Source organism: Thalassophryne amazonica, chromosome 4 (assembly GCF_902500255.1).
Source record: "Thalassophryne amazonica chromosome 4, fThaAma1.1, whole genome shotgun sequence".
NCBI classification, from domain to species: Eukaryota; Metazoa; Chordata; class Actinopteri; order Batrachoidiformes; family Batrachoididae; genus Thalassophryne; species Thalassophryne amazonica.
Window position 1 is genome coordinate 136,997,913 of NC_047106.1, and position 23,446 is coordinate 137,021,358.

At 41.5% G+C, this 23,446-nt stretch overlaps 1 protein-coding gene across 2 annotated transcripts in view; it reads right to left on the reverse strand.

Moving 5' to 3' along the window:
- pak4 (p21 protein (Cdc42/Rac)-activated kinase 4) overlaps window positions 1-23,446 on the reverse strand; it is a 110,985-nt gene that overhangs the window by 57,811 nt on the left and 29,728 nt on the right. For both annotated transcript variants that reach the window (XM_034168656.1, XM_034168655.1), the window contains exons 2-3: window positions 18,654-18,748; window positions 2,125-2,361 (exon numbers count right to left, since the gene is read on the reverse strand). In XM_034168656.1, coding sequence (XP_034024547.1) covers window positions 2,125-2,325 — 201 coding nt within the window. In that variant the 5' untranslated portion in view covers window positions 2,326-2,361; window positions 18,654-18,748. The remainder of the gene's footprint in view (window positions 1-2,124; window positions 2,362-18,653; window positions 18,749-23,446) is intronic.

Below are 23,446 nucleotides of genomic sequence, written 5' to 3' on the forward strand. Positions count from 1 at the left end.
CAGTCTTTTTCAATCCAAACCACCTCTACTAGTGAGACTGACCCCCGTTGTTTTTTGCCTTAGTTCTTAACACCAGCCATGCTACGAGTTAAGCTAAACTGTATTGCGATGATGCTCAATGAGAGATTGTGTTACTGTGAATCTGCAGCAATGTTGCCAGATGCAGTGGATGATTTCCAGTCCAAAGACTTTTCAAAAATCACCTTTAGCCTGCAAAATAAAACTGAAAACTACCTAATCTGGCAGCATTACTCTACTGCAAGCAGAGGTTAAAATACTAAATATTATTATCACTGAGGCGTTGCTGGGCTGGCAGCATAGATTTACATTTACGCTACCTGGCTACACCCAGTCGCCCAAAATGACAGATATCCGCCCTCGTCTAACTCGGGTGAATATCTGTCATTTTGGGCGACTGGGCATGGAAGGAGGGCCTCTGAAAATGCATACCACCCTCCAAAAGCATGTTATTGTATTAATATCAGACACAGCATGTCACTAAAACAACAATCACAAAATTACTGTCAACATTTTGCACACCTGTTCTTTACCCAAAGCACTTGCCTTTCTTCAAATGCAGATTCACTGTGTCTGCAGCTTCACCTGCTTTTCTCAAAGACCTCCTGATGTTATGTCCAGTCACCCGTACCTCCCAGAAGAAGGACAAACCTGTCTTGGAGACAAAACCATTGGTCCCAACTAAGCCTCCCATTCCACTTGCCTGATTTCTCCAATTACTTCAAAGTTTTTACTTTTTTCTTCTTAACAATTTCTTAAACTCTGAACTATCACAATTAACCAAGTAAACCACATACGGTAATTCTAATCAGAATTCCAGAACTGGTCTAAGATTACCGGCAGTCAAACCCATTCTCTGAGGAGGATTTTATTCCAAAATGTTTGTGTGACCAAAAAAGTTCATTTCCATGAATATAACAAATGCCATTTCCTGTGAGTTGCCAGTTAACTGCTTCCAAATACATCATATATAAAGACCAAATGTAGGACCCATTACCACCGCAGGACTAATCCCAGTTCTTTGGTCCAAACATCTTCATTACTGAGCTATCAGTTACAGGAGACAGCATGCAGAGAGGAGAGACTGACACGTCAACCTTGCATTGCTTGCAGACAAGCATGGCTGGAATGTAGAGTTGTGTTGACTTGAGGAGGGCTGCAGGGAATTTGTAGCCAGTTCTAAAGATTTTCTTTAAACAATAAAAGAAGCCTAGCTGTGATCCATTTTCTTGTGTTAAAATCCTTCTCTGTGCCACTCCCCCATGAAGCCGTGTAACTGGTGATCCAACGGTGCACTATGTACAAGGTCTCCAATCACAGCCACAAACACCTGTACATAATCCTTATAGAGCTGTCTGGTTGTGTTTCCTCACTACTCTCCTTGCACGGTCACCCAGTTTTTGAGAACTACCAATCCCAGAAACAGTCACCACACACGACTATCCTGTTTGGATGTCTTAATGATTCATGGAAATGAAGCACAAAATACATTCAGTGATTCCAAAATGTTCATGTATCCACCCCCGAGCTGTCCAAAGAAAATTGGCTGTAAAAGTGATGATTTAATTGTGTTATAGTTAAAGCTGTCCTTACTAATGCACACCATTGTCTTGGTGTTTATATTTTATTTAATCTGTATCATGTTGGAGAGATACTGTGAGATTAAAGGACATCATTTTAGACATTAATATAAAGAAACCTGCTTTGTTTTTTTTATATGGTGTCAAAAAATTCTAAAGTGTATGAACTCAAAGGTGAAGTAACTTTTTCAAATGTAGTTTAAAACATTGTATATGTGGAAATACTTCATGTCAGTCTCGTATGTTCATCGAGAAAGACGAAAGACAATTTTCATATTTCAAAGTGGACTCTAGTGTTCTTAAGTTTGAGAATGGATGCCTTAGCACATTCAGCCATCTCAGCTAAACTAATAATATAGAGCACCAAAATCCCTTATCCATAAAGGGCCACACTGCTGAGGCAGTGGTGGGCTTATTACTAATCACACTGAAAAGGTTTTGGATTTCATAAAATGGCAAAAATACATAGATACTTTAGTCTATCATTTTGCACAACTAAAAGTTGACTTATTTTTGGTCAGCTCACCTTGCGTGGCTCAACAGCAGTGATGACAGTCACATCGATGAAGGGCTTGGGTCTTTTGGCCGTATCTTCAATAAGTGACTGCCATTGTCGAGGCAACCCAACAAACTTTTGCTCCTGCTCATCAAAGTCGGTATGGACACGATGCTCAAAGTTAGATGGAGCTGATATTTGGATACGAGACTTCTTCTTCTTGGTGAACATGATGGTACCTGAAGCAGATCTAACCTAGTATCAGTCCTGTTAAGAGGAAGAAACAGAAGAAAATTAGAATGTAAGAGGAAAAATGAATGCATAAATCTTTGGGTACCGTAGTCTCGTTTGAGGGTGGGCACTAAAGGGCTTAAATGAAACAGCATAATTCTGCTTCCAGGGACACATCAGAAATGCATCCCTTTCTTTGAGTTTTTGGGCAAATTACACAGCAAACAAGAATTTACAACAGGTAGACTCCAATTAAGCAGAAGAAACATCTCAAGAGTGATCAGTGGAAAAAGGATGCACCTGAGCTCAATTTTGAGCTTCACTGCAAAATCTGTGAATACTTATGTACATGTAATCTCTCATTTTTTTTTAAATTTAGTAATTCATTTAAATTACAAATTTTAATAGCCACAGACTGCTCCTTGCCAAGTGCTGGACCAACCGACTGAAAAACCCTTTATCCCTTTTATTAAATAAATAAATCAATCTTTTTTCACATTGTCATTTATTGTGTGTAGAATTTTGAGGAAAAAAAAATTTATTTCATCCACATTGTGTTAAGGTTGTAACACACTAATTCAGTGAGATGACTGGGATGGTGTGTGCTATAGTGGCGAGGGCTGTACTGGAAAATTAAGAAGATGTAATAATATCCTTTGGAATGTTCAACATTTGGTTTGAGGATCGACAGGTTCTGCATGCTGAACATCCTGTCTGATGTTTCTACACTGCATTGTGGCCAATCACATTAAAAACAAACATGAACATGACAACGTAATTCAAAGTCAGTGTTGTAGTCTTCACTTATTTTTATTTACTAATTTCTTTAACAGTACACAACCCATAGTTCAGTACACATAAAATATTGTAGAGCCCCCTTCCCCCCCGACACGGACATTTTTTGTCGCACTCGTCATTAAAATGATTTATCTGTAAAGGACACATTCAGACAAATAAGTCGTCAACAACAGTACTGCATTTAATTTATTCCCTCATAAGCCCCTTCGCTTGCTCCTTTGTTTTGCACTCAGGGTCGCCACAGCAAATTCAAAATGGATCTGCATGTTGAATTGGCACAGGTTTTATGCAGGATGCCCTTCCTGACACAACTCCACATTACATGGAGAAAAAGAAAATCATGCACAGTAGATGTTGAGATAAATTCTGTACGAACATTTGGAATCTTCCAGCTGTGATTGCATCACAACATAGATATAGCCAAAAGATCATAACTGTAAACTTTCACAATAATTTGACCTGTTTTTCTGTTTTACTCAGTTCTGTCGATTTTGTAATTATTATGGGCGAGTACTAGCATTCACTTTCATAGAACTGTGTCCGTGCAGCATGAGGTACAGGGTTATGCTGAAGCTGAGTGTCAGTACTATTTGGTCTGTGTTGTTTGCACTAAAACTCTGTTTTCCCAGTATGTTCCTGGGTGGGTCCTACTACACTTCAAACACCCCTGCTCTGTTAAAGGCTTTATGAACACCATAGACTGTCTCATGACCCACCCAGCACTGCCTCTCCTTTACATCACCCACCCACAGTTCGCGGTCCTCTTATCATGTGACTTTCTTTCTCTGGGGATCTTCCCTGCACCTTCATCACTCCCTTGATTTTGTCAAATAACAGAGTTTTGTTTTTGTTTTAACGCCCCCCGTCCCCACCAAATTCTTTCCAAATTATTAATTTTTCTTTCTATTTCAAAGATTAAATGGCAGCAGTAAGATCCACAGCCTGTTGTAGTATAAAAACGCCTCCCTAAGTGAATAGTTGCTTGACCGATCTTGCCCACCCTGCTGAGCTACCCAGCAGGGCCTAGATCTGCCTATGACACACCCTGATCACAAACAAGCCTCTGTTTAACAGCAGCTGTGGCCTATTATTACCTACTGACAAAGCAAGTGTGTCAAGGCTCAAATCTGGTGGCACGTGTGTGAGAACTGAGGCTGGCAAAACAAAATGTGCAACCAGTGGAAGTGGTGGACTGAGAAAGTATGGTGTAATGTTTCATGATACAAAAATAGATTTTGCATCATAAGGCTCAAAATGCGTCACACATTCAAGTATGAAAATTCATTAATGTATCAGTGTTAGGGGTGTCAGGGGGGAAAAAAAAAAAAAAAAAAAAAAAAAAAAAAAAAAAAAAAAAAAAAAAAAAATCGATTCACGTCCGAATCACGATTCTTATTTATTACGATTCTGAATCGATCCAAAATGTCCAAGAATCGATTTTTTAAAAGCATTTTTTAAACATAATCTTGCTTACTCGCTGCGTGTACCGTTTGTCAGGCAACGGCTTCCGTACTACAGCGTCCCCGCGAGGGGGGGTGGTCCGGCGTGCCTCAAACACTCGTGAGCTGCAGAGTTCAGTGGCTGTGATAATCTGTGATAGTGAGCACTTCTCCTTTGCTGAGATAATCCATCCCACCTCACAGGTGTGCCATACCAAGATGCTGATTAGATACCATGATTAGTGCACAGGTGTGCCTTAGACTGCCCACAATAAAAGGCCACTCTGAGAGGTGCAGTTTTATCACACAGCACAATGCCACAGATGTCGCAAGATTTGAGGGAGCGTGCAATTGGCTTGCTGACAGCAGGAATGTCAACCAGAGCTGTTGCTTGTGTATTGAATGTTCATTTCGCTACCATACACCGTCTCCAAAGGCGTTTCAGAGAATTTGGCAGTACATCCAACCAGCCTCACAACCGCAGACCATGTGTAACCACACCAGCCCAAGACCTCCACATCCAGCATGTTCACCTCCAAGATCGTCTGAGACCAGCCACTCGGACAGCTGCTGAAACAATCGGTTTGCATAACCAAAGAATTTCTGCACAAACTGTCAGAAACCGTCTCAGGGAAGCTCATCTGCATGCTCGTCGTCCTCATCGGGGTCTCGACCTGACTCCAGTTCGTCGTCGTAACCGACTTGAGTGGGCAAATGCTCACATTCGTTGGCGTTTGGCACGTTGGAGAGGTGTTCTCTTCACGGATGAATCCCGGTTCACACAGTCCAGGGCAGATGGCAGACAGCGTGTGTGGCGTCGTGTGGGTGAGTGGTTTTCTGATGTCAATGTTGTGGATCGAGTGGCCCATGGTGGCGGTGGGGTTATGGTATGGGCAGGCGTCTCTTACAGACAAAGAACACAGGTGCATTTTATTGATGGCATTTTGAATGCACAGAGATACCGTGATGAGATCCTGAGGCCCTTTGTTGTGCCATACATCCAAGAACATCACCTCATGTTGCAGCAGGATAATGCACGGCCCCATGTTGCAAGGATCTGTACACAATTCTTGGAAGCTGAAAATGTCCCAGTTCTTGCATGGCCGGCATACTCACCGGACATGTCACCCATTGAGCATGTTTGGGATGCTCTGGACCGGCGTATACGACAGCGTGTACCAGTTCCTGCCAATATCCAGCAACTTCGCACAGCCATTGAAGAGGAGTGGACCAACATTCCGCAGGCCACAATTGACAACCAGATCAACTCTATGCGAAGGAGATGTGTTGCACTGCATGAGGCAAATGGTGGTCACACCAGATACTGACTGGTATCCCCCCTCAATAAAACAAAACTGCACCTTTCAGAGTGGCCTTTTATTGTGGACAGTCTAAGGCACACCTATATTTTTGTTGAGTGTATAAAAATAAACTGTCACCTATGAATAACTGAATAAAATGGACATCATGAAGGCAGTGGTCAGCACAGTGGCTTAGTGATTAGCACTGTTGCTCCACAGCAAGATGGTCATGGGATTGCTTCCAACCTGTGGCTTTTCTGTGTGGAGATGCATGTTCTCCCCATGTTTGTGTGGGTTCCCTCCGGTTGCTCCAGAATTACTCCCATGTCCAAAGACATGCAGGTTAGAGTGTATCCAGAAAGAATTCACAATGCTTCACTTTTTCCACATTTTATGTTACAGCCTTATTCCAAAACAGATAAAATTTTTTCCCCCTTAAAATTCAACTTCACAACACCCCATAATGACAACATGAAAAAAAAACTTAGACATTTTTGCAAATTTATTAAAAACATAAAACTAAGAAATCATATGTACATACAGTGGTGTGAAAAAGTGTTTGCCTCCTTGAGTATGTTAAAAAACTTTTTAGGACATTAAAAAAAAAAAAAAAATTCAGGCATTGCATATTAAAATTTCTAAAATTATGCCCTTTAAACTCACAATGAAAAGTAATCTCTATATCATGAATTAAAAGAAATAAAAATCTAAAAGCCAAAATGATGGTGTGACTAAGTAAGTGTTCCCTTTAGTATAGCACATGTAAACCATCACTTTTACATGCAGTTTTCTTCAGACAAGTCAGGCAATGGATACATGAACATTCCCAAGAGACTAATTATGTCTTGGACTTTATTTTCATGAATTATGAAGAAATACAAACAGTATGGTACTCTATGTTAAATCTGTGTGGAGGCGACAGTTCTCAAAAACTGAGCGACTGTATAAGGAGGAGATTAGAGAGTAAAGACACCCAGACAACCCTGAAGAAGTTATAGACTTATGTGGCTGTGATTAAAGAAATTGCAATTTTTGAGTTCCGCATCACCAATTATACAGCTTCATGGTGAAGTGGTATAGAGACTTTTTTACAAAAAAAAAAAAAAAAAAAAAAAAAGAACACTTGAAAGGTCAACTACAATTTGCCAGAAGGCACTTCGGAGATTCAAGCATAGATGTGATCTCTTTTGTTGAAAGAAAATTCTTCTCTGTGCAACGCCACTATGAAGGCACCTAAGCTCAACTTCATGGCAAAGGCTGGGAATATTTATGTACATGCGATTTCTTAGGTTTTTATTTTTAATATATTTGCAAAAATCTCAAAAAAGTAAAAAAAACACAAAAAAAACTTTTTCACTTTGTCATTATGGGGTATAGTGTGTAGAATTTGGAGGGGGGAAAAGATGAATTTTATCCATTCTGGAATAAGGCTGTAACATAAAATGCGGAAAAAGTGAAGCACTGATTAATTTCTCCATGCACTGTAGGTGAACTGGAAATTTAAACTGTCTGTCTGTGTGTCTGCCTATATGTGGTCCTATGATAAACTGGTGTCCTGTCCAGAGTGACATCCAAGGACTGCTGGAATAGGCTCCAGCTCCCTGTGACCCTTAACTGGAGAAAGCAGGTAGAGAAAATGGACACTTAACAAAACTGACTAAACCAATTGAACTACAATAACACATGAACCACAATAACAATTAAAACCCCAAAACCCCAAACTCCCATGGTGCATTGCAGCACAACAGTCATTATTATATGGTATGGGATTTTGCCAACTTCTGATTGGCCCATTCGTCACTTTCTCAGCTGTACCACATGCCGAGTTGACCGCTGGTGGAGCCGAGTACACCTCGCGTGCAGCGTAGCGCTAGCTAATCGAGTGACGCCTTCTATCGATAACGACCAATCAGATAACACGATACAACGCCTACTTTGGCTGTCAGTTTGTTGACAAGATGGCAGAAGACAGGTTTGCGTCTGTTAGCGACGCTGACTTAAACTGAATTTCACACGAAAAAGATGCGAAGAACACCTGCAGAAATACACAGTCAGCAGCCAACCTGTTTCGCAAGTACGTCACTGAAAAGGGACATGTGCCCAACTTTGAAACTTATGACAGACGGATGCTTGACGGAGTACTCGATTTTATGCGGAAGCTAGACAGGCGAATGGTGAACTTTATAAGAAAACAAGCCTGATGACTCTTCGTCACGGACTTAACAGGCATCTCCAGTCGATCGATGGGATGTCAGTAATAATAAAGAGTTGAAAATTTGAGATTGATTTTTCAGATTTAGTATATTTGACAACCATTCATTGCTGTGCACACGACTGCACAAGCCGTCAAAAGAAAGGCCCCAAGGTACATTTTTATCATTTTCCAGCTGATAAAGAGCAGTGTGAAAAGTGAAAGTTTTAAAGTTCTCCGCTTTTTCTGGATTAATTTATCCCTCAACGAGCTCTTCTTTCTACAAACCTGCAAACCAAAGGTACGGTGTACAGTTTCCACCATGAATTGCAAGTCATTTCAGCAACTTTGTAGTTTTTTTACTCCATGTTGTAAAATGGGTAACATTTGTGAACTTTTCTGCCAAATGAATTTGATCCATGATTGAAATGTAATCAGCAGGCGCACTGCAAACATTTTTAAAATATGACGGGAGAGGAAGAAGTGAAAACATAAAAGTGACAAATCACAGCCCTTTGCAGTGTCTGATTTAGCAGGTGCACATCAGACTGTGGGTCTGAATACGATTTGAAAAAATAAACAGCCGGGCATTTAATCACAGAAATACTATGCCCACTTTCCTTGAATTGGTGAGTGTCAGTGCTGGACTTTAATTTAATGCCTCTGTTACTGGGCATGTCCAGACTGCTCTGTCCAGTACATGTGAGGGAAATTTAATGGAAATGCATTGCAGTCGGACAGGACGTTTTGTCCGATGTGGGTGAAAATCCGTCACACAACATCCGTTATATACAGTGTTTATTACATGGAATACCATACAAAAATATTGGGACTTTTGTTTTTGTCTGGTGAGTGCAAATATCCGGGTTATACAATGACAGTTGAGACAAGTTTTGCTGTACTTACTCGGGCTTTTATTACAGAAATGTCATCAGTAACCTGACTGATGACCACATTCTGCACGCATCCAGCCGCGAAGAAGCTATCGGCATTCAAACTTTTATGTCTTCAGGGCTTATCCTGTGTAGGGTGATGGAGTCTTGATAAAGTAGTTGAAAATGTCTGGTCACCGCACGTCTGGCTTTCGCTCAAAATCAATAAAACGGGTGAACTTCAAGGGAAATACTGTAGGGATCCACACTGATTCTCTATATTTTCTCTAAATACCTTTTCCGACGTTCAGGATCGAGCGCTTTATAGACAGGTGGCCAAGTCCACCACGAACTGTTTTCGTTTGCAACTTGGACTATACTCGTATTTATATATGTGGTATCGTTGGAAAGGGGAGTGCTTCAGGGTTAAGGATTTACCACTACTAGAATTTTATATCCTGCCTTATGCCACTAAATCACCTCCTGAAGTTACCCCCACCCCTTAAACTGGATTACTCCATTTTGGCGCAGTTGAGAATTTCTACCTCTGACCAATTCTTCCTTCTGTCCACTTTTGTTCATCATGTAGATTATATAAACCAGTGATATTTTAAACAGGGTTAGTCCATACCCTGCCCACTATGACTGATATGGCAGATTACCCCTTTCACCGTTTGCACACCCGCACAGCTTACAGCAAAACGATACCATGTAGCAACTCATATGTCCATGAAAGACCACCATGCATTACCAATACCTGAAACCAAAGATATTATTTCAAACCTGTGAATATTATGATAAATACCTAAACCATAAAAGCCTATCCTTACCCTGGCCTGGAATATTTCAAAGGTTACTGCACTAATTTTATGTTGATGGTATGGTTAGATATAGGGATGTGGTACATTTTAATGAAGATACATTTTAAGCAGCAATCAAAGGCAGTTTTGGTAATTTTTCTTCATTTTGGTCTTGAGACAAAACCCTTTATGTAATCTAACCATCATCATCTCTACTTTTAAGATTAGGCTTAAAACTTTCCTTTTTGCTAAAGCTTATAGTTAGGGCTGGATCAGGTGACCCTGAACCATCCCTTAGTTATGCTGCTATAGACGTAGACTGCTGGGGGGTTCCCATGATGCACTGTTTCTTTCTCTTTTTGCTCTGTATGCACCACTCTGCATTTAATCATTAGTGATCGATCTCTGCTCCCCTCCACAGCATGTCTTTTTCCTGGTTCTCTCCCTCAGCCCCAACCAGTCCCAGCAGAAGACTGCCCCTCCCTGAGCCTGGTTCTGCTGGAGGTTTCTTCCTGTTAAAAGGGAGTTTTTCCTTCCCACTGTAGCCAAGTGCTTGCTCACAGGGGGTCGTTTTGACCGTTGGGGTTTTACATAATTATTGTATGGCCTTGCCTTACAATATAAAGCGCCTTGGGGCAACTGTTTGTTGTGATTTGGCGCTATATAAAAAATTGATTGATTGGTTCATGTAGTGAATAACGTCGATAAATGCTCTTGGTAATGGGGACAGGAACAGCTAGGTTACAGGAAAATGTGAAGTGAAAATTTAATAATAGTCTAATTATTTTTGTTTCTTATCTTCTGTGTTCCAACACTTGTAATGCTTGAACCAAAAGACAATCAGAAATCCATCCAAAAGTCATGAAAGTGGACAAAATGCAGCAAAAAACAGTCAAATACTGCCAATTGCCCCAAGACTGGCCAGGTCGTGTGGGCAAATAACTGCCCAGGGGTCAAACCTGAAACCCCTTCCATGTCTGACATCATAATAAATACCCTGGTTACCATTGCAACACGTTTTACCTGTCCACTGATGCTGACAGAGGCAGATTTTTTTGATCAGTTTATGTTGAAACTAGGCAGTGATTTCAGCTGTCCTTATACAGTATTAAGTTATTGTAAGGTTAAGACTAATCGCCAAATCACATTTTAATTCAGAATTTATAAAGATAACTGCTATAAACATGTTCTCAGACACTTATTTTGACAAAGAATTTGCCAATTTTAAAATACATTTAAGAATCGTCAGAATGCTGTCATGATTATTCATACACATACAATACATGGCATTATCCACCTTACCTGATCAATAATGAAAGCTTTCAGGACAGGTATGACTTTTACAACACGGGGGTGGGGGGTGGGTGGGTGGGTGGGGGGGGGTTTCAATCTGGGGTAAATAATACACCTTAAAATGGAATTAAACCCCTTAGAGTAACATGGTAATATATCTGCACAAAGTGGCCAAGTTTCATCTCTCTCTACTCATTTCATTCTGAGCAGCCCCATTTTACACCTGAACAGTGTTGTAAATATTGACCCCATGTGACCTTGCAAACGGTGAAAGGGGTAATCAGTCATAGTGGGCAGGGTATGGACTAACCATGTTTAAAATATCACTGGTTTATATGATCTGCATCAGAGGTGGGCAACTTCTTCCAGAAAGAGCCAAGAGGGTTCAGGTTTTCTTTGCAGCCACTGACTCCACCAGGTGATTTCACTGATGAACTGAGTCCATCTGCTCAAAGTGATATTAATCAGTGAAATCACCTGGTGGAGTCAGGGGCTGCAAAGAAAACCTGCACCCTCTTGGCCCTTTCTGGAACAAGTTGCCCACCCCTGATCTACATGATGAACAAAAGTGGACAGAAGGAAGGCTTGGTCAGAGGTAGAAATTCTCAATTGCACCGAAATGGGGTAATCCAGTTTAAGGGGTGGGGTAACTTCAGGGGGTGATTTGGTGGCATAAGGCAGGATGGAAATTCTGGTAAATAAATAGAGAAATAGAAAGTAATGAAATAGAGATTCTGGTAAATCCTTAACCCTGAAGCACTCCCCTTTCCAACGATACCACATATCTGGCCTCTTGTTTATTAGGTACATCGGACAAATTAGCTTGGCCGTCCACCGACACTCCAGCATCGGCCATGCTGTGGTGTACACGGAGCTTGCCATCCAGTACAGCTGCGTACACAAAACCACTTGTTGCTTGTGACGTCAGTACACATTGTCTACAGGGGCCTGTCTGTAGTCCTGATCTGTAGAGAACAAAATACAGCAATGCAGATCCCACACGACAGTGAAGAAAACCTACATAAAGGATAGGGATGTGGGAACAATCAAATTTCTAAACTGACCTCTAGTACCATCATGTTCTAAGCTTCCGGATAGAGAGCTCTGCTTTGCTAGCCTCCATCCTGTCCACCTCACGCAGAACATAGACATGTGGGCTGAGCTGTTGGCTCAATCCCTACCACGGCACGGGACCTGGATAAGCGGCAGAAAATTAATGAAACAAGTCTCCATCCTATTTTTCTGTGCTATTTCTCTTTGCTCCACTGCCACCCTGGTATGTCTGGCTCAGTGAGAAAGCCTGTCCAGTCAGAGGACAAGAGCCAAGTTGATGAGCTGCAGAAGAAACCTTTGTCCTCTGGCCTGATTCAAGTACTGTGTATGGGTGGTCGCTACGCAGAAAGACCATTTTATTGTTTAGTTGCACTGACGGTGTTTGAGAACAGACTCTGAAATGACAACATGTTAGCAGAGAGCTAGCATGTGACAAAGCTCAACAAAACACAATGGTGACACCAGAAAACACTTTTCTGGGTTTACAGATGGGTTGTCTGTGATTTTAATATGCATGTCTGCTGTGAGACCAGACCTCTGGTCAGAGACTTTCTGTATCTCAGACGTAATCTCACGCAGTCCGTTTCAGAGCCGACGCACAAAACATATTTTAGATCGTGCGTTGTCTTATGGATTGAATGTACAGATTACTGATATCTGCCACACACCTTTATCTGACCATTTACCTGTTTTATTTTCCCTCTAACCACCTGCACCTTCTACCACGGCCTCCGCTCCTGTTCACCGTCTCCGTGTTTTTAATTCTTTAACTCCTTTGCAATTCACTGCTGCTTTTAGAGATTCTTTTTTGTATTCTCTGGGTGATTTTGGTGACCTCAGTGTTCATGTCTGTATGTCGATGTTTGATTCACTCTGCACTGAGTGAAGAAGGTTGTGGGATCGCTTCCCGTCCTTTCTGTGTGGTTTGCATACTCCCTCTGTGTTTGCATGGGTTTTCTCCGGGCACTATTTTATGAATAAGGTGATGGTTGGAGGGGTCATAGGTGCAGAATGGCAGCCATGTTTCCATCAGTCCGACCCAGGGCAGCTGTAGCTACACTAGTAGTTTACCACCAGTGTGTGTGATTGTGCGAGTGAATGAATAATAATGTAACTTGTAATAATAAAGCACTCTATAAATCAAAGTCATTATTATTATTATATACACTGATCATAGAAGGACATGTGTAGCTGCAATACCAACCCTCAATGCACAGAAATCTTTTGACCAGGTGGAGTGGTCTTCTATGTTACAGACACTGTATAGCTTTGGGTTTGGTGAATTATTCATAACTTGGGTAAAACTGATATACGCTCATCCAGTGAGCTCTAGTTTAACAAATGGAGACGTCACCTATGTTCTGGTTATGCTGCTGTGAGCAGCAAAGTTGCCCTCTCTCACCCATCCTCTTTGCTATTGTGTTGGAGCCCCTTGCTTTAAAAATAAGAAGTCACCCAGACACTGCAGGACAAAGTGTACAAGGTTAGGAAACAGTAGATTTACAGTGAGAGAAATAAGTATTTGAACACCCTGCGGTTTTGCAAGTTCTCCCACTTAGAAATCACGGAGGGGTCTGAAATTTTCATCTTAGGTGCATGTCCACTGTGAGAGACAATCTAAAAAAAATAAATAAAAAAAAATCCGGAAATCACAATGTATGATTTTTTTAATTTATTTGTATGCTACTGCTGGACTATGATGTTTGCAGATGACACTGTGATCTGTAGTGAGAGTAGAGAGCAAGTTGAGCCTAGTCTGGAGAAGTGGAGATATACTTTGGAGAGAAGGGGAATGAAAGTCAGTAGAAGCAAGACTGAGTACATGTGTGTGAATGGGAGGGAGCCCAGTGGAAGAGTGCAGTTACAAGGAGTAGAAGTGGTGAAAGTAGATGAGTTTAAATATTTGGGGTCAACTGTTCAAAGTAATGGAGAGTGAGAGGTGAAGAAGAGAGTGCAGGCAGGGTGGAGTGGGTGGAGAAAGGTGGCAGGAGTGATTTGTGACTGAAGAATATCAGCAAGAGTGAAGGGGAAAGTTTACAAGACAGTAGTGAGAACAGCTATGTTGTACGGTTTAGAGACGGTGGCACTAACAAAAAGGCAGGAGGCAGAACTGGAGGTGGCAGAGCTGAAGATGTTGAGATTCTCTTTGGGAGTGACAAGAATGGACAAGATTAAGAATGAACATATCAGAGGGACAGCTCAGGTGGGACGGTTTGGAGACACAAAGAAGTCAGAGAGGCAAGACTGAGATGGTTTGGACATGTGCAGAGGAGGGACCCAGGGTATATAGGGAGAAGGATGCTGAGGATGGAGCAACCAGGTAGGAGGAGAAGAGGGAGGCCAAAGAGGAGGTTCATGGATGTGCTGAGAGAGGACATGCAGGTGGTTGGTGTGACAGAGGAAGATACAGAAGAAGGAATGATTGATCTGCTGTGGCGACCCCTAACGGGAACAACCGAAAGACAAAGATCCCCTACCAACCAGCAAGAATTCTGGCTCTCACAGACCTGTTAATTTTTCTTTAAGAAGCCCTCTTATTCTGCACTCTTTACCTGTATTAACTGCACCTGTTTGAACTTGTTACCTGGATAAAAGACACCTGTTCAATCACACTCCAACCTGTCCACCATAGCCAAGACCAAAGAGCTGTCTAAGGACACCAGGGACAAAACTGGGATGGACTACAGGACAACAGGCAAGCAGCTTGGTAGAAGACAACAACTGTTATGATTATTTATTAGAAAGTGGAAGAAACACAAGATGACTGTCAATCTCCCTCAGTCTGGGATTCCATGCAAGATCTCACTTTGTGGGGTAAGGATGATTCTGAGAAAGCTCAGAACTACACAGGAGGACCTGATCAATGACCTGAAGAGAGGTGGGACCGCAGTCACAAAGATTACATTAGTAACACATGATGCTGTCATGGTTTAAAATCCTGCAGGGCAGCAAGGTCCACCTACTCAAGCCAGCACATGTCCAGGCCCATTTGAAGTTCACCAGTGAAAATCTGGATGATCCAGAGGAGGCATGGGAGAAGGACATGCGGTCAGATGAGACCAAAATAGAGCTTTTGGGTATCAACTCCACTCACCATGTTTAGAGGATGAGAACAACCCCAAGAAAACCATCCCAACCATGAAGCATGGGGGTGGAAACATCATACTCTGGGGGTGCTCTTCTGCAAAGAGGACAGGACGACTGCACCGTATTGAAGCGAATATGGATGGGGTCATGCATTGCAAGATTTTGGCAAACAACCTCCTTCCCTCAGTAAGAGCATTGTAGATGGGTCATGGCTGGGTCTTCCAGCATGACAATGACCCCAAACACACAGCCAGGGCAACTAAAGCCCAGGTTACACATAGACGGTTTTGTCGGCGGGCAGCAGTACATAGACCAAAGTTCGCGGTAGTTCCGGCTGTTTTCGCAGTGGAAAGGGGCGGAGCATTTCGCCGGCGTTTTGAGCGCCGTACTAGCCGCAAATACGCGGATAAAACGCCGCTAAATCCGCCAAATAAAGTGGAGTTTTGACGCCGTAGCATCCGGCACACGTCAGGCAACGGGGGTTAATACCCAGTTCTATCCTTTACAATCGCAGGTTAAGACGCGCGTGAGAACGGCGGTGTTCTGCTGCCGCCAATAATGCCCTGTGTATGCCTGGATTTATCCAGGCAAATCCTGCGTTACTCCAGGAACTTTTGCATATAGGCACCGCCCCCAGAGTATAATAGGCTGAAGCAGCTGTCACTGCAGGGGGAGGGAGCTCATACTCAGCCTTTTCTTTTCCTCTCCTTTTCCCCTTCAACGTGTTGCTCGTCTCCACCACAGGCCTCTCCTCTGCTTCTGAACCAGACCTCTTGGTAAGTCCTTGCCGCTGCCAATTTTCTTTTAGGAGGCATACTGGAGCTTCTCTGCAAAAATATCTGGAGCTGGCCGCGAGTGAGAGGCCTGCATGCAGCGCGCTAGCGTTTTTATACTGACCGCCGCCTATCGGCCGTTTGGAACGCTGTTAACCGGGAGGTGCCGTTTAGAACGGCGTACTGTCCGCTAGCGCCACCGTTTTGTCTTCCTCTGTCGCCGGTTAAAACGCCTTTGAGGACGCCGATGTGGGCTGTATCTCCGTTTTACATGCCGTTGGTTAGGGATACAACGCCGGCCGCCAATTACGGCGGTGTAAACTGCGGCAGGATGAAACGATGATTAAAAATTTTCAAACGCTGTTGTTCGCGTTGTCTCCGTCGTCACGCGAATTCTCCGGGAGCGCTCCCGGAATTATTCGACATGTTGAATAATTTCGCTTCCGGGAGCTCTTACCGTCTATGTGTAAATGGGGCTTAAGGAGGGGCTCCGTAAGAAGCATTTCAAGGTCCTGGAGTGGCCTGGGGGTTACGTTTATCTGAGTTCAGACACTATTACTGGGCTGCTTATGTCAGGGCTTTGAGGACCCAGCCATGACCCATCTTCAGAGTATGTTTACACCCCATGCTTCACGGTTGGGATGGTTTTCTTGGGGTTGTTCTCATCCTCTAAACATGGTAAGTGGAGTTGATTCCAAAAAGCTCTATTCTGGTCTCATCTGACCACATGACCTTGTCCCATGCCTCCTCTGAATCATCCAGATGGTCACTGGTGAACTTCAAACGAGCCTGGACATGTGCTGGCTTGAGCAGGGGGACCTTGCTGCCCTGCAGGATTTTAAACCATGACAGCATCATGTGTTACTAATGTAATCTTTGTGACTGTGGTCCCACCTCTCTTCAGGTCATTGACCAGGTCCTCCTGTGTAGTTCTGAGCTTTTCCAGAATCATCCTTACCCCACAAAGTGAGATCTTGCATGGAATCCCAGACCGAGGGAGACTGACAGTCATCTTGTGTTTCTTCCACTTTCTAATAAATAATCCTAACAGCTGTTGTCTTCTACCAAGCTGCTTGCCTGTTGTCCTGCAGTTCATTCCAGCCTTGTGCAGGTCTACAGTTTTGTCCCTGGTGTCCTTAGACAGCTCTTTGGTCTTGGCTATGGTGGACAGGCTGGAGTGTGATTGATTGAGTGTGTGAACAGGTGTCTTTTATACAGGTAACAAGTTCAAACAGGTGCAATTAATACAGGTACAGAGTGCAGAATAAGAGGGCTTCTTAAAGAAAAATTAACAGGTCTGTGTGAGCCAGAATTCTTGCTGGTTGGTAGGTGTTCAAATACTTATTTGCAGCAGTAACATACAAAGAAATCATCAAAAAAAAAAAAAAAAAAATCATACATTGTGATTTCTGGATTTTTTTTAGATTATGTCTCTCACAGTGGACATGCACCTAACATGAAAATTTCAGACCCCTCCATGATTTCTAAGTGGGAGAACTTGCAAAACCGCAGGGTGTTCAAATACTTATTTTCCTCACTGTATGTACTTACATTGAACTTAAAAATCACTCACCACACTGATGCTTTTAATATAAAGATGGCTTACCAGCCCCTGCTGAAATGGCTTTTGATTCCAAGAAGTAGTTAGCAACATCCATTGTTCCATTTTGGCAGCGTTCATCCTTGACCCAAAATACATAAGTATACCAAACAGCAAATGTCAGCTGTCCACGGATTCTCTGTGATTAAAGTTGCACGCACACACAGCTGCTGTAAGCAGGTTCTTCTAATATGACAAACAAAGACAGTGGCTGAAGACATTAAAACCACTGCACATTTCACTCATGGTACCAACATGGCACTTAAGTCACTTATGGTAGGAGCAACATGAGACTTATCTAAACTGACTAAACCAATTGAGCTACAAAAACACAATCACTCAATAACACTAACAACACAGTTAAACTATCAAGCCAAAATATCATTTAAAACCTCAAAACCCTGAACTCCCATGGTGCATTGCCTACAATGTCCATTGTTTACTGGTTAGCTAACACTGCTAATTTCTCAAAAAATTTGTCCTATCAACTTTCTGTTTTCACAGCGTTCATCCTTGATTCAAAGTACATAAGCATGCCAAATAGCAAATGTCAGCTCTAACCAGATTTGGCGTAATCGCGCGCGCGCACACACACACACACACACACACACACACACACACACACACACACACACACACACACACACACACAGAGGCTACTTGGCTATTGTAATATAGATGTGGCATGTAAATGTAAAGCATCACTGTGAAGCCCTTTGAGCATCTGCCACATGGAAAAGCACTATAGAAATTCACTCCTCCTTGTCAGAGATGTAACAATGTACTGTACCGGAATCACTTATAGTAACTCTAACCAAACCCAAGGAAAAAAGGTTTACTTACTTCTGAGTAAAATTATGTTATTTTTTTAAAATGCCTGTCTGGTACAAAAAAAAAAAAAAAAAAAAAAAAAAAAAAATTATGTGTCCAGTCTGGCAGGTCTGCATTTAACACAACTGTCAATTGTGAATACAGCACTCAGAAGTTTGATTAAAAATAGTTCATTAAAAATAAGATCAACTTTATTTTAAATTATTTTGTCAGAGTACCGAAACACTAACAGTATGACTAAGGTTGCAAAAAAGTGACGCTGTCCAATAATATTAAATTTCTTGTCTTACATGAAATCTCAAAAACTGGAGACTTGTGTCTTCATTCTGTGCAGGTGTAGGAATCCTGAAACTTTTTCTTTGAACTACAAATTCCTCCAGGATGCCTAAAAAGAGAGAAAAAAAGGGTTTGATTAGATTCAAAATGTATCTGCTTAGTTAAAATTAAATACCAATCTTATTACGTTCGCCAAGGACGTAATGAAATCATCGGCGTTTATTTGTCTGTCTGTTAGCAGGATTACGTCAAAACTACTGAACAGATTTTGATTTGAACTTTTCACCACAGATAAACATTAGGCCATAGAATTTTGGAGGTGATCCGGATCTGGATTCTGGATCAGGTTTCACATTATATAGGCTTTGAAGGATTACTGTTAGCAGGATTACGTCAAAATGGGTTTTGATGAAATTTTCAACATATGCAGATAATAGGCCATGGAAGAATCCATTCAATTTTGGATGTGATCCAGATCCGAATCCAGATTCTGGATCAAGATTAACTTTATACGGGCTTTGAAGGATTACGTTAAAACTGTTTTATTGATTCACAGATAGATATTAGACAATGGAAGGCTCCACTGAATTTTGGAGGTGATCCGGATCTGGATTCTGGATCAAGATTCACTTTATACAGGCTTTGAAGGATTACGTCAAAACTGCTTCACAGATTCTCACCAAATTTGCACCACAGATAGATATTAGGGAATGAAAGACTCCACTGAATTTTGGAGGTGATCTGGATTCGGATTGGCGGACATCAGAAATCTCTGATTGCTCTTGTTTCTTATGTCATTTGTCTTTAATTCCACAAGCAAGCAAAAGTGTTCCTTTGTCCTGAAATTTGCAAAAGTGCAATATAGGAAATAAAAATTACATACACATTCACCTGTAAAGTTGTGACCAAAAGAAGAAAACATAGGAACAGATTTAATTTGCATATTAGGTTAAAACAACTTAAGACATTTTGAAGTACAATTTACAAGGACTAAATGATGTCAAGTTTTTTAAAATCCCATTTCAGTTTATTCAGCATAAACCATGGGGGTGGATGGTCCTAGAACTGAGGAGTGACAAACCTGGGGCAGTGACCAAATGACAAGCTTTCTTTGAAAAACGTTTTCAAACATTTCTATAATTTTCTCATGTATTTGTTGACTAAAGCTGTGGTCACAACCCGCCGTACTTGCACGTGCGTGCAGTCTACTTGCAAAAACGTGGGCTAAATTTGGAGATCCGTACATCGTAAGTTCTGCCTCAGTACGAATTTAGGAGCACGCAGACACGCCGTAGAGGTTTTAGTGCATGCAGAACTTTCGCTGCGGTCAGGCTGCGGATTCACCAGCAGTACAGATGACGCATGTTGTGAGTACTGCCTCAGTACGGATTCAAAGCAGCACATTTTCATTAACCAAATCCGTACGTAGGCAGTACGGATTACGGCACTCACCACATACTATGGAGGCCGACAGACTTGCATACACAACGCAGCTTCTCACTTGAACCTGGACTTTATTTCCAAACGTCAGCAACACAGACACTCCACAGCTTCAGTCTGTTAACTAGCTGTAACTTTTCGAGGCAAGTAAACACTCGTACAACTGACCGCTGCAGGCTGGACATGCACATGCATCGCCGATGCCGATAAACACCTGCCGCTCCGGTCCCGCTCATAAAAAAGAAAAGCGACCCCACACACACACTGCTTTATTGTCAACTCTCTTTATCATTACACTCCTAGAGACGTGCGTTGAACGTACTCCCTCCCTCCTCTTGCTACTGCCTCCGTACGTTTTCACAAAAACGTAGTGGCCGTGGCATCCGCAGAAAACGTACGGTGAAAAAAAAAAAAAAAAAAAAAAAAACGCACGGTGGGTTGTGACCGGGACTTAACTGGATATCCTCTTCCCATCGTTGTTCCTCAAAGGTGCTGTGCCAAATCGTGATTACAATCACCTGTTCACACCAACACCAAGATTTAAGTCCTGCCCCCCCCTTATTATTAACCCTAAATTACCCCCATTCCAACATTTTTTGGAACGTGGTGCAGGCCTGAAATGCAGGAATGGATTTTATAAATGTAGTTGCGTTCATACTGTCTGCAATGAAATAGAAGGAAATTTATGTATCACTGTGAGGATTTTTTTTTTTTTTTTTTTTTTTTTTTTTTTGAATAGGTTACTCAGAAGAATTTTCACTTTGGATTCATTTTTATGGTTGTAATAGGGCTTTTACTTGTGCATAGATTTTCAGTGCTTTAGCTACCACTGGTATCATGTCATTTCTGCAAAAATGCAATCAAAATTCAATCAAGTAGAATTATTCTTTTTGTTTTATTACAATGAATTGTGGAGACTCAACTCAAACAGATTGTTAAGGAGGCTATGGCTGTAGACATACAGGTATAATGTAAATTTACCTGGGCTATTAACATGAAACACTGAAAATACACTGACTTTTCCCCTAATAGTAGGCAATAACCCTTCGTAAGAGTTATTTATTTATTTGTTTACTAAGGGGCCCTTAAATTAGCAAGTTTGCACACATTTTATTTTATGCTATTTAAAATATTTACATTTAATAAATTAATTGATTACCATTTACTAACTGATTATTCTAAAGAGGCAAATAACTGCACGTCAGCTGATTTTCCAAAGCAACTGTCACTTAGAAGCACTGAGTCTCCTCCACAATTAGGAGAACGTTAGGACAGGTGACCTCTATCTGACTACTTTTTTTCTGTGAGAGGCACCTCTGAGCCCAACAGCACAGCATCTCTCTCTGGGACATTATGCAGGATTGTCCGAGCACAGATCACTATAAGGCATGATGCACCTCAGTGCATTTCCATGCAGATATCTTAGATTCATCTTTTCGTTATGAGAGTTAAAATTTGACATTCTGTTGTGCACCACAGACATTTCAGCTGAACATGGAGCTTCTGCGCCTTGGGGCAACTGTTTGTTGTGATTTGGCGCTATATAAAAAAATTGATTGATTGATTGATTGATGTGTTTCATATGCAAATAAAGACTCACCACCATCCTTGACTTTTACACCATCTGGCTGAAACTTTGTCATGTACAGAGTCATCAGTGCTCAGTTTGATCTCTTTAGAAATCCCCGGTAAAAACAAACATTATACATATTTACATTATAGCAGGGACAATGGAATGAGTGTGCATGCAACAGGCTGGGGGGCATAGCATCATGATGGAACCATCCAGCTCGCCACCCCTACTTTATAAGGTGCATATTTTGAGTGTAAACCTCAACAAAGGGTGCAAAATGGCTGGACACTGATGGTCTAAATTATTATGCTGTGGGCATTTTACAGGCACATCTTAAAGCTGTATAGACTTTTGAATTTCACAAAACTGACAAAATTTGGTTTCTGTTGAAATCCAAGCATTACAATGTGTGTGTGTGTGTGTGTGTGTGTGTGTGTGTGTGTGTGTGTGTGGGTGGGGTGGGGGGGAGATTCTGCTCAAAACAAGTCATTTAGCGATTACAATTATTCTCAAACTGTAAAATTAAGGTAAAAATGTTGCACAGTTTCCCTTTAACAAATGAGAAAAGGACATGAAGGGATACCAAAATTTCAGATATGTTACTCATAAGTTTCCTCAATCGGTCATAGTGTGACAGACACTTTAAGACCTGTTACTCTGCTGTGTCTGCATACACATAACCTGAACCTCTCACATGCAGATGGACTTGCAATAGTTTTTAATCTTTAGAGTCCTAAAGGTATTTTACCGACTGTACCACACTTTAAGAAAATCACCCGTTAAGGAGTTTTCTATTAGTACAATGCCCATGTGTTGCACATCATAATGTTCAGAACAATCTCGGCTTTCTGAATGCGAGACATAAATGTGTTGAAGATAAGGCTGCCACAAACAATTATTTTGATAATCGACTAGTCACCGATTATTGTTTCAATTAGTCGACAAATGAGATCATACGTAAATTGCAGCTTATTGTACCAGCATGCAGCTGCTCTTATACAGCCATAGCTTCAAGCTTGAAATGTTTAAGGTATGTGCCAACTAAAAATGAACATAATTAAGATGTTAGTTCATTCAAATTTTACTTGGTAACAAAGTCGTCCACTTTTTAGCACTGTAGTGTTATAAAACATCAGCTTTATCAAATTTCCTATTCAAACATGACATTGCTGTTGTAACGTTATAGCAAACACATATGTGTGCTAAGGCTAATGAAATCATCATCGTATATGTTAATGTTTACAGCAAAGCAGTGGTGAGTACAGCTAACCAAAAAGTTAGTTTCAATAACTGTTAATTTTCTAACTGAAAAGTTAACTTTTAGAACGCTAAACGGAAAAATAGCAAAAAAAAAAAACATGAGCGAAGTTGTAGCTAACAGCTAACTTTTAGTACTGTTGGCTACTGATAAGCCAGTTTTGAGTTTAAGCACCGGCAAGGCTTCTGAGTAAAATCAAAAGTGACCAGAAACCCAAAAACGAACAACGAGCGAGAGCTTCTGTCTGACGTATTCAGGTGGCTGTGAGCTTAGCTGGTACTGTATCACTTCCTGTTCCGGAGCACAGCGGTGTTTTGCTTTATCTGTTAGCTGTTTAATCTGCGTAGTTAGATTGAGCTAGTTAACTAGATAACGATTTCTTTCACAGTGTAATCTTCACGTGCCTTAACTAAAGCACTCCCTCTGCTGAATCACCTAAATTATTTACACATTATTCACTTTGTGTGTTTTTAGGAATCCGCTAGCTTAGCGCAGCTACTAGCTCGTAGCCGGTTTAGCATGGCAGCTTCTCCTGT